The 12,815-nt window shown below is 44.5% G+C and overlaps 1 protein-coding gene across 1 annotated transcript in view; it reads right to left on the reverse strand.

Annotated features, from left to right (window-relative positions):
* Nucleotides 1-1,453: 1,453 nt before the first annotated feature.
* The window catches only part of DGKB (diacylglycerol kinase beta), a 320,729-nt gene continuing 309,367 nt past the window's right edge, over nt 1,454-12,815 (reverse strand). Inside the window, exon 25 of the mRNA XM_075271811.1 lies at nt 1,454-1,635. Coding sequence (XP_075127912.1) covers nt 1,528-1,635 — 108 coding nt within the window. The 3' untranslated portion in view covers nt 1,454-1,527. The remainder of the gene's footprint in view (nt 1,636-12,815) is intronic.

The raw sequence follows: 12,815 nt of genomic DNA on the forward strand, positions 1-12,815 counted from the left end.
GTCACTGTGTACATACATTACATTACTTATCCTGTATTATACTCCAGAGCTGCGCTCACTATTCTGCTGGTGCAGTCACTGTGTACATACATTACATTACTTATCCTGTATTATACTCCAGAGCTGCGCTCACTATTCTGCTGGTACAGTCACTGTGTACATACATTACATTACTTATTCTGTATTGTACTCCAGAGCTGCACTCACTATTCTGCTGGTACAGTCACTGTGTACATACATTACTTTACTTATTCTGTATTGTACTCCAGAGCTGCGCTCACTATTCTGCTGGTACAGTCACTGGGTACATACATTACATTACTTATCCTGTATTATACTCCAGAGCTGCGCTCACTATTCTGCTGGTACAGTCACTGTGTACATACATTACATTACTTATCCTGTATTATACTCCAGAGCTGCGCTCACTATTCTGCTGGTGCAGTCACTGTGTACATACATTACATTACTTATCCTGTATTATACTCCAGAGCTGCGCTCACTATTCTGCTGGTGCAGTCACTGTGTACATACATTACATTACTTATCCTGTATTATACTCCAGAGCTGCGCTCACTATTCTGCTGGTACAGTCACTGTGTACATACATTACATTACTTATTCTGTATTGTACTCCAGAGCTGCACTCACTATTCTGCTGGTAGAGCTGCTGTTTACATAAAGCAGGTGTCTTGTATTATTCACAGCAATAGTCACAATTCTAATTGTTACTATTGGAAACAGTCAGCCAGCTTATAAAATGAAGTAGCAGAATCAGAAGTATGAATGCAGCTCTGAAGTATAAGATATAATCTCAGGATTTTCTTTAAGACAAGCAAAGTAATATATTTGCAAAGTTAAAACGTAGATTTATTCCACATATGAATAGATTTTTTTTGAGGGGGGGAGGGGTGGTACCTTCAAAGGATATTGACTTGCCTTGTTAGTTCAGAAACCTAATGTGAATCTGACTTTGGACAATGTTCCATAATCTGAGGTCCTCCTTGGAGAAATATTGATCTGACCCCGAAGTTGAAGACCGTTTCAGCCAGGGTTTCTCACAAGTCTGTCCATGTGGCTTTTCCAATTGCTTAGACCTTTGGGGAGAAAAGTTATTGGAGACTGGGGCGCCCCTTAATAAATGATATCACATATGTGTTTCTAATACCAATAATTTCTCTAGTTCTCCACTAAAGTGAAGTTCCCTGAAAGTGATTTCTTTCCTTGGTTTCTTCCTGTTGAGCGTGCGACGTGGAAACAACAGGACTGATCTGAGCATTCGGATGCATAACCGTAAACTAAAGGCATGCAAACATTACAGGACGTAATGCTGCCTCATAGAAATAAATACTGACTGCACATGCCAGACGTGAAAAGAACCCAAAAAACTATTACAATAAATTAAAATTATAAGTTAAAATAATAATAAAAAAAATTGTAAAAACAAGCCCATTGTTTCAATGACAGCAATTAAGCCCAGCAACACATGGTAAGAGGTCAATATGTCCATTGAATATGTAACATCATTCACTCTTTGTTCCTGCTCATTGTTCCTTTGATGAAGGTGGTGAAGAGGCTGTTCCTCGGGGGAGGTCCCATCAGCATTGGGGCTTGGTTCTTGTGAGTAATCTTGATCTAGGTGAACAAATAATAGAAATTACTTTATTACTATGGCACATTCAGGTGAAAAGTTGGGACAGGTTTTCATGAATAGGTATCATTATTTTAATCATTCCCCTGGGGCGGAGTCTGGGAGAGGGTCAAAATATTCCATAGCACTGTAGCACAGGGGTGGGACAGAATAAAGAGAACACCCCTAGATTTATATAGTCAAGTTGAATTCTTCCTGTTGATATGCCTTATTACCTGTACTGTCATAAAAATGTATTTGTCTTAGGGGTGTAATATATCAGGCCGCCCAAAGTTTCATAGGGGACGTGTGCACCTAATAGGTGCCTCTGTCGCTAGATATTTGTGTTTCGAAGCCTACTGGATTCATGATCACATATCAGTATGCAAAGACCTCCAAAATATCTGCAGAGGGGAATAGTTGTGGTTGAAAGTCAAAGCTTGACCTGATGGACAAAAGAGCACATTGTCGAATAGCAGGCAAAAAACAATAAATTCTGCCCCCCCCCCCCAATTACTGCAGAGTTGAAGGCAAGTTTAAGGACCTTAGTATCAGAAGAAACCATCGAAATTATGATATTCATGGTGGTGTTGCACTAGCCAAGCCAAAGTCAAGCTTTGACTTTTGACCATGCGCTGCTTCTGTTTGCAGATGTTTTGCACGTCTTTGCATGCTGACTTATGATCAATCCACTTTGGATTTATGGCAGGTCTGACTTATCAAGTCCTTAAAACAAACAAGTTCACAAGTAGTAAAGGGATCTTGTACTGACCGTGACTAAGGCTTAAATATACAGTAGATCCAAATTTGTATCATTATAGCATCCATATTGACAGATTTAGGGTGCATTCAGACTACGTAACGCCGGGCGTGTATGAGAGCCGTACACGCCGGCATTACGGCAGACTGCCGAACACTTCCCATTCACTTCAATGGGAGCGCTCGTAACAGCGGCGTTTACGAGCGCTCCCATTGAAGTGAATGGGAAGTGTTCGGCAGTCTGCCGTAATGCCGGCGTGTACGGCTCTCATACACGCCCGGCGTTACGTAGTCTGAATGCACCCATATCCAGCCTTGACTAGGTAACTCCAGTTTGGTTAAGGCATGAATTTTGCAAAAAAAACCAATTCCTCATAGTATCACAGCAAGCTAATAAAACTCTTGACAGGCTGTGATTCACCAGCCTGGATAGGCGCACATAGAGTTCTGTAAGGCTAGCTCACACGTAGGAATCTGCCATGGGTTTTGGAGCAGATTCTGCCTCGAATCCACGGCAGATTTCGTTCTGAATCTGCCTCTCATTGAAAACAGATTGTAGCAGGGCGCGGACAAAATCAGTGTGCTGGAGGGTCAATGCACAGGGAGTTTTTGGGTGCGGATTTTGACACGGAATCCACACAGAAAAAAAAAAGCCAAAAAAATCCGTGTGCATTGACCATGAGGATTCTGCAGCTTGGGAGTCCTTGCTAATTGGGCCAATTCATCTGGGCCCACTCAGCAAAGGAAAGCGGCAATGGCCGCCGATGCCCTCGGTGACACAATTTTTTGCAATTTGGTTCCTTTTGAAATTTTCCAAAAACTTTCATTGCCATACGCCTCTGTTAAGAACTTTTTGTAGCCGTTGTGTAATCCCTTACAAGAAGAGACAACTTCTAAACAACTTTAACCACGTCTACCCCGGATGGATGTGAACTTACAACTCTTATTCTTAACTACAAATTCCAAAAATTGCCTAAGTGTCCGCAATTACGACTGCAGAGATAGTAATAAAGGTCTTCAAATAAAATCCTACAAAACCGGAGCACTAAAATGTGAGTCCATTTTTCGGTCCATCTCGATCAGCCCCTTACGTTCCGCTCTGCCATAGATCTAATAGACACTTCTAAAGACCCTAGAAAGGTTAGCTGACGGCAAAAAGCCACCAAAGATGAACTAGTTGTCTAATCTGCTAATGAGCTGGTAATGATATCACTCTCGTCTAACTGCGCCATCGACCCGGACAATTAGACTATTTTTGATTTATTTTAGCATAAACTCCCTTAAATTAGACGCACTCCGGAGAGATGATGTCGACAGTGTTTCCTAATACAAAATTAAAGAAGGAAGACATTTTACGAGCGCCCGCTTCGCTTAAAGCTAATTGAAAGTGATTATCAAAGTGGCATTTTCCTTGTGACTTTAAGATACATTGTTGTAAGATAATAGATATCCCTAATTATGTAATAAAAAGGTTACTCGTTGCCTTTGGGCCCGCCATGCGGAAAGTTTTTCGCAAGTATTAAGGGACATTTTTCTTTAAGATCCTACGACTGATACAATGGATTCATCATTTATTAAATATCCGTTGTCAGCCTCGCCACGACCGTCTCCCGAAACGCATTTCCCTGGTCAGAAACACCAGTCTATTAGAACCCGCAAAATATATTTCTTGTAAAGTACATACCTGACATTTGCAATGGATAATGAATATCTTTTTTTCTTTTTTTTCTCGTGCCATATATTAACCGTATTAAATAAAAAAAAGTATGTCGCGCATAGCGGAGCCATTAGTGTCGAAAATGGAATTTTTTTTTTTGGAATCGGCAATTTTTCTCGACGAGGGATTGAAAAAAAAAAAAAAAGGTCCTTAAATTGCCGCTGACTATAATCTACAGAATGGAATTAACCGAGACTTCGAAAAAGTTTGGTGTTAACTTGTAGTCTCTGGAGTAACCTCCTCGCGTCTCGCTTCCTATTTGATCACTTGCAGCCTGGATTCCGACTCATCTATTCCATAGAAACTTTCCGCAGTGAAGTCACCTATGATCTTGGAACAGGTGGGATTGCGGGTTCTTTTAGAATGGAGTGATGGCGGTAAGGGGCAAGCACAGCGGGATACAATGGAGAATAGGTCTTTTTAGGAAAAAATTGTAACAAACTACTCAACGCCACAGTCGATAAGAGCCCGGACATATTAATAGGATATACTGAGACTTCTCAAGGAGGAGAGGAGAACTGCTAAATGTGACAGTCAAGTTCACAACTAACAAGTGTCAGAGGTGGTTCTTCCCTTCGAGCTCCGCCGCTACATAGACCAGACTTGTTTTTATGCCTAAAGTCTCATACGCGGCTTCCTTTAAAGCCTCTTCACTAGAGATGAGCGAACAGTAAAATGTTCGATATTCAATATTCGTTTCGAGTAGCCCCTCAATATTCGACTACTCGAATTGAATATCGAATCCTATTATACTCTAAGGGGGAAAATGCTCATTTCAGGGGTAGGCAACGTTCGATCAAATTATACTTACCAAGTCCACGAGTGAGGGTCAGGCTGGATCCTCCGAGAAATCTTCTCCGTGCAGCGTCCCCGCGGTGTCTTCCGGCTCTGAATTCACTCTGCCAGGCATCGGGCCTGGGCAGAGCCGACTGAGCATGCCCGCACTACAAGCAGACATGCGCAGTCACCTCTGCCCAGGCCCGATGCCTGGCACAGTGAATTCAGCGCCAGAAGACGCCTCGGGGACGCTGCACGGAGAAGACTTCTAAAGGTAGGAGAAGAACCAGTGTTGATTGGCCGACTGTATAGCATTCAGCCAATCAATGCTGGTTCTGCATCGAACTTTTCCATTGGAATAGCGAGTGGTACTCGATCAAGTACGAGTATTTTGAATACCGTAGTATTCAATTGAATACCTACTCGATCGAATACTACTCGCTCATCTCGACTCTTCACCCAACTTGCTACTCAGATCTTGCCGTGTCTCTTGGATCCTGAGAATTTCTATTTTCTACTCGGCCTTCACCTGCAGTGGTCTTTACTCAACTCATGTCCCAGGTTCATCCAGTAACTCCATCAGCAACTCTCCTAGGACAGAGCCTCTGCTTGGGTGGTCCTGGCACCAGTTTACCCAATTTTATCCAGTGCATCATGCATGGTCTCTTTGCTACCTCCAACATGGGGTAGAATCGCACATCACTCCAACCAAAAATACTCCAATTCTCTGGACTACACAAGGGGGGACCCAAAAGTTTCCAGAATGAGGCTGCTGTGCACGCAGTTTTCGTAGTACGCGATTCTGCAGCAAGTTATTTTTTCAACCACGCCTTCTCAGTGTGCCAAGCGGCATTGATGTGGAAGGTTTCGTCTACCCGCAGTGAATTTTTTTGCAAGAGCTGTTTTGTCCAGCCGTCGCTCGTCAAGTGAAGTCCAATGTGAAGACAATGGTCATTTGATTATTCGATGCAAAAGGGATTGTGCATTCAGAATTCGTTCCAACAGGTCAGACCGTCAACCAGCTTTTCTACTTGGGGGTTCTCAAGAGGTTGTGCAACAGTCTGCATCGAAAAAGGCCTGAAATGTGGCAGTCTGGTGATTAGTTTTTCCACCACGACAATGCCCCAGCCCACACCGCCATCTTGGTGACCACTTTCATGGCAAGAAACGGCATGGCTGTCTTGCCCCACCCACCCTATTCACCCGATATGGCTCCCAGTGACTTTTTTTTATTCCCACGAATGAAGAGGAACCTCAAGGGGAAGCGTTTTGCCGATGTGGAGGAGGTGAAGAGGAAAACGATGGAGGCGCGTGCACACATCAAAGTAGATGAGTTTAAAAAATGTTGCAGACGAGATTTGACAAGTGTATTGCCACTAAAGGAGAGGACTTTGAAGGAGATTGAAGGAATATTGTACAAAAAAATAAGTACACGCTTCAAAAACAACTTTTATGGAAACTTTTGGGTCCCCCCTCGTAAAAGGCTGTTCACACAGAGAAGTTTGCAGCTGATATGGAGGCCGACTCTTTAAGCAAACCCAGAGTTGAAAGCTGAAGCTCTGCTTTTGCCTTAAATTGAAGAGGAACCCAGGGCGCATTCAGTCTAATTCAAGGCGGAATCCAAGACCACTTCAAGCACCATACCCAAAATCTCAAAGCCAGAATGTTTAAGTGCAAAGTATCTTTGCCTCCACACTCCGTACATCATCCCAAAAGAACCTGATTCTGACAAAATGTTACCCTTGGCCATGACTCCTTGTTACAATGTTGGTCTACAGAATCACAGTAACAAATAAGAGCAACACCTGCCGAGAGAAAGCCAAGAGAGGCCCCCACCAGTAATAAGAGGTTCAATGGATACAGGAATCTTATAGCAAAGTCTTGAGGACCCACCAGAAGCCTCATGTGACTCCAGGTCCTGCTGCATATGGGACCACAATATCAAATATTAATGTATTTTAGCAACAGAACAATATATCTATAGTAAACTTTATGTAAAATATCACAGAAGCTGCAGCAGAAGATAAGCGGAGAGGGGCTGCCCCACCACCTGACAGCCTCTCGTGATGACAGTCTCTGTCCATATGTCTATCAAACCCTACGAACATTGTGTGTCATCTGTAATAGTTCTATTGAATTCTATTCATGACAAGGCAGATAACCAACAATGTTCAAGGGAACAGAAAACAGCAGACGTCTCTCGCACCATTGCCAGTCCTCGAGTACTCGGCACAACCTGTTCCTGAAGTCACAATTCCATGAAAGAAAGAGGAAGACAAGAACAATCAAGCCAAGGCAAAATCCCAGTCCCTTCCCAGAAAAGGAGAAATCAGTATTTCGTTTGAAACACTGCAGACAAGATATCAATATCTCATGTTAGGGCAATATAGACATCATTCAAATCAGAATTACGAACGCAAATTTGTTATTTGCAAATTCCTCATTATCGATGATGATTATTATGATTCGCTTACCCTGACTACATAGAACATTCTCCTTCATTGCATTCAGACTAAATATAATTTGTTGACTACATTGGGCAGGAATCGTATATACTATACCTTATTGCTATAATACAGTACGGTTTCTAGTATGGTTTTATATGTTAGTCCCTCACCCCTTTCAGTATTGCAGTATATGGTACAGGGGATCAAACAATCCCAGGGACGTTTTAAGTGTCTGGTTGTATCCACAATAGTAAATCTGGTCCAATGTTCACAGATTCCTTGCAGAAAACGTGCCCGATACAGCTGAATGGTGTTGTTTTATAGGAATGAGACAGTCACAGAAATCTCTTCCGTCTGTAAATATATATTAATGAAGGTTTGTGAGACATGAAATGTTTATGTTCATTTTATAAATCTGAGCATACGGCTTTATTCACTTGGCAAAGCAATGTATGTAAATCCTGCACAAATTCCCTATGGCATCACATCACGGAGCTGAAGACATTCTGTGTGGCGCTATATGGAGAGTCTTTCCGGCTATGCTCCACAGAACCTCGGAGAGCGCAGGATCAGAGATGACACAGGGGCAGGGAAGGGCAGAAATTTCTGTCTTCTCTTTCCACCTCTTTCGTGAAATTTGCTCGATCGCTGATCGGGATCCGATCTTTCCCGATCCCGATCGCTCAACCCTACTCCAGAATAATTTAATCAGAGGCCCAACAGAAAAATAATACTCTCCTTTCCTGGCATCTCTGTAGGGTGGATGGATGGTTGAATGGATGGGTGATTTGAAGTATAATAGTCTTTGAGTGCCAAAGGGAGTGGTTGGTATGGCGAGGGAGAGGTTGGGTTGGGATGTGTAGGGGTCTTGATGTTACCTTCAATCTATTCTTGGGTGAGTAGAAGTAAATGTCCACTTCCTTGGACCCTAGACAACTCCGGTACTGACTAAATTCCATGGTCTTCTCTGGACTTTGCAATGTAATCTTCTGGGGGTAGTCACGGCACTTAGGCCAAGGATTTGGTTCCTCTTTGCCAACCAATGACGATGTTCTATTTATGTCCTCTCTGCAAGTTTGCAGGGACTTGATGGACTGGGCAGTCTATTCAATTTCTCTGTAGTCAAGATTGGACCTTCTCTCTCTAAGGATGGGGCTAGTCTATTTTGGGGTGGAGCTATCCCATATTTTAGGAAGTCCTAAGGATTATACCACTGAAGCCTACAGGTGTCAATCAGCCAATATGGTATAATCCAGTTATAATCCATTGTAAGATGTGTGGTTGTGCGACACTACCCTTCTAGTGTACTTTCCAACAATATGACGCTCCAGGCGCTTTATGTGCCCCCTTTTGTGAATCCACAGCCATTTTTTGGGTTGTATCATGCCCCATTTTGTGACGTAACCAGCAGATAATGTGCCCATGTCGCATATGGAATAACAGAGAGCCTGATGGATATCGGAGCATTTCCAGAAGTACAAGTGGTCCTCCCTGTTTCGGGGAACCGTCCAGATGTTCCAGGAGAGTCGGCAAGTATGTCTTTTATTTGGAATTTGGGGCTCAGTATGATCCGTGGTATCACCATGTGCATGAGGCCAAATACTAAGTAAACTCAACTTTAACAGAACGCTCTGCAAAAGTGAACCAACCCTTTAATATAAATTTCCATATTATCGGAGCACGGTAATGCAGATTAACCCATGCAAATGATCCTGAATGAGTGATCCCGTCTTCATGGCGCACATCGCTTCTCATATATACATTATTAGTTAATATTCACACGATCTGTTACATATTCATCGTCGGGGAGATCATTGAGCATATAATGAGATGTACTAAGATGCTCATTCTCCTGTTTGTCATCATTTTTATGCAATCAGCGGCTGACGTGGAGATAAGCGGGAGTCGGGGCTGCGTTGTGAACCTGAAGGGAAGGGGAGTCGCGAAGGTTTACATTGTTATAATGGTGGAGGTCGGTGCGGTTCCGTAAGAAATAGAATCGAAACGCTTAAAAAGAGTAAAAAATGAATAAATATGGCAGGAACGTGCCATCAGGAAGCGTTATGCCACCAAGGTCTCCAATGTGACCAATTATAGACCTCAGAGGTGACCTGGAGCCAGTGACATGACTGGAAGACACTGGGGTATCCTGGGAAAGAAGACTGGATACTGTGACAGAGGTCAGGAAACTTGAAGAACCCCAAAAATTTGTGGTTCATTCAATGACAAATTTTTTGTAAAATTTGCAACAAACCCAATTCTTTTTACTTTCCAATGGAACACGTCAACAGCTTGTGGACAGACACCAAGGAGATGGTGGTGGACTTTAGTAAACGGAGAGGTGCTCCGACCCCGGTGGAGATCCAAGGAACATGTATTGAGATAGTCAGGACCTATAAGTACCTGGGCGTGCTCCTCAATAATAAACTAGACTGGGCTGATCACCTGGAGGCGCTGCACAGAAAGGGCCACAGCAGACTCTACCTGCTCAGGAGGCTGAGGGCCTTCGGAGTCCGGGGGACACTTCTTAGGGCCTTCTTCAACTCTGGGGTTGCCTCAGCCATCTTTTTCGGTGTGGCCTGCTGGGGAAGCAGTATATCAACCAGGGACAGAAATAGACTTGACAGGCTGATCAGGAGGGCCAGCTCTGTCCTGGGGAGCCCCTTGGACCCAGTACAGGTGGTGGGTGACAGAAGGATACTGTCTGTGGTGACCTCCATGCGGGGGAACAAATCCCACCCCATGTATGGGACCCTGATGGGACTTGGCAGCACTGTAAGCGACCGTCTGCTTCACCCCAAGTGTGAGAAGGAGCGCTATCGCAGGTCCTTCCTTCCAACCGCGACCAGGCTGTATAATCTACATCAGACCAAACGGAGAGCTCTCCGCACAGAGAACTAATGATTATGAGGATGACCATGAGGTCTTCCTCTTTCTCTTCTGTTTTTCCTTAGCTGCCATGGACTCCTAGTATATCTTCTCTTCTCAGCTTATCTGTGTCTACGTCTGTAACATATTACTCTGTATTATCCTGTATCTGTATTACTATGCTGCTGTAACACGCTGAAATTTCCCCAAGGTGGGACTATTAAAGGATTATCTTATCTTATCTTAACCCTAAACACGTAGCCTGAGCTCCTATAATATAATCCTGCCATACTGTTACTTATTCCACATCATGTTTAAAGCTCCATAAAGGACATGCACTGGCAGGATAGCCACCTATAGGTGGCACTACAGAGACAATTTTCTTATGATTTTGCATATCTTTTCCCAGGGAGCATTGCTGCAAAGCGTCATTTTCCACAATCTGAATCAGCGCCTTTTGTGACAATCTAACACCATCTACAGATGGGTATGCTAAGAACCTCTCTCCTAAAAGGGTCAGATAGTCACTCCGTCACCCAGGGCCAAAATCCTATATGCTGCATGAGACTCCACGGACTGTTATACCCCAAACCACCCACCCCACCCTACCTCCCCATATAGTGGTCACCAACTAAGAGGAAGATGAGACTCCACGGACTGTTATACCCCAAACCACCCACCCCACCCTACCTCCCCATATAGAGGTCACCAACTAAGAGGAAGATGAGACTCCATGGACTGTTATACCCCAAATCAGCCACCCCAACCCCCCCCATACTCTCCCCCTCGACTCCAACTCCCCCCCCCCACTTTACTAGCTTTGGCAATACCAAATATCCTTTTACCAAAGTAGAATGGTTCTTGGCAAAGCCCAGCAGCCATTGCCTAGCCATGCCCTGGCTCAAGTACATTGATATACACCTGGCCACCTACAGCCCACCAGCCATTCCCTAGCCATGCCTTGGCTCGAGTGCATTGATATACACCTGGCCACCTACAGCCCACCAGCCATTCCCTAGCCATGCCCTGGCTCAAGTACATTGATATACACCTGGCCACCTACAGCCCACCAGCCATTCCCTAGCCATGCCCTGGCTCAAGTACATTGATATACACCTGGCCACCTACAGCCCACCAGCCATTCCCTAGCCATGCCCTGGCTCAAGTGCATTGATATACACCTGGCCACCTACAGCCCACCAGCCATTCCCTAGCCATGCCCTGGCTCAAGTACATTGATATACACCTGGCCACCTACAGCCCACCAGCCATTCCCTAGCCATGCCCTGGCTCAAGTGCATTGATATACACCTGGCCACCTACAGCCCACCAGCCATTCCCTAGCCATGCCCTGGCTCAAGTACATTGATATACACCTAGCCACCTACAGCCCACCAGCCATTCCCTAGCCATGCCCTGGCTCAAGTACATTGATATACACCTGGCCACCTACAGCCCAGCAGCCATTGCCTAGCCATGCCCTGGCTCAAGTACATTGATATACACCTGGCCACCTACAGCCCACCAGCCATTCCCTAGCCATGCCCTGGCTCGAGTGCATTGATATACACCTGGCCACCTACAGCCCACCAGCCATTCCCTAGCCATGCCCTGGCTCAAGTACATTGATATACACCTAGCCACCTACAGCCCACCAGCCATTCCCTAGCCATGCCCTGGCTCAAGTACATTGATATACACTTGGCCACCTACAGCCCACCAGCCATTCCCTAGCCATGCCCTGGCTCAAGTACATTGATACACACTTGGCCACCTACAGCCCACCAGCCATTCCCAAGCCATGCCCTGGCTCAAGTACATTGATATACACCTGGCCACCTACAGGTGGCACTAGAGAGTCCATTGTTTTCTTCCATTGTGCCGTTGAGCACATAGAATCCCAAAAAGTCACCCTGAAGGTAGAAGACCCTAGAAGTCACGGCCGGAGCTCAGCACAGCAGTCTATTTGTACAATCCTCGGCCCGGACCCTCCGGTTGCTTTATTAGTAGTTGTTTTTACCACCCTGCACCCATTAATGATAGTAGTAATTTGGTAATCCCATAAGTGGTAATTTCTTGATTAATTTTGGCCTGAACACCTGTGACGGAGGGACACGGCCGGGGACGTCAATGAATGGGGCCCTTTTATCAATGAGCATATTCATGCGTGCGAGGCCTCGAATGCAGCATTGTAAATAATGTAGTGTTTTTGACACTTATGTTATGGCCGAGGTATTCAGAATCAGCTTAGCCGAGTGCAATAAAACCTGCTTCGGAGGGGTGAGACCATGAATACATCTTTTTAAGAAACACATATGTCGAGGTTTCAGGAGCGTGGTACCTGCAACGCGTTTTATGGTCTATTTAAGAAAATATATGTCAGTGTGATGATGTTTTCCCAGCATATTAAGGGTTCCTTTACATTTTATGCATGCATTTTGGGATCCCGTCAAAAATAGCATTTTTCTTTTTTTTTTTTTCTTTTTTTTCTAAACAAAATTTAATGAGAAGAAACTCAAGTGTGAAATGTTATTTTGGCAGATCTCTTGGGTACCGACACCTTGAACGCTTGTGCAAATGTGGTCAAGGATAGGTTTAGTATTTGTTGGTGCAGCAG

The sequence above is a fragment of the Leptodactylus fuscus genome, chromosome 4 (genome assembly GCF_031893055.1).
Source record: "Leptodactylus fuscus isolate aLepFus1 chromosome 4, aLepFus1.hap2, whole genome shotgun sequence".
NCBI classification, from domain to species: Eukaryota; Metazoa; Chordata; class Amphibia; order Anura; family Leptodactylidae; genus Leptodactylus; species Leptodactylus fuscus.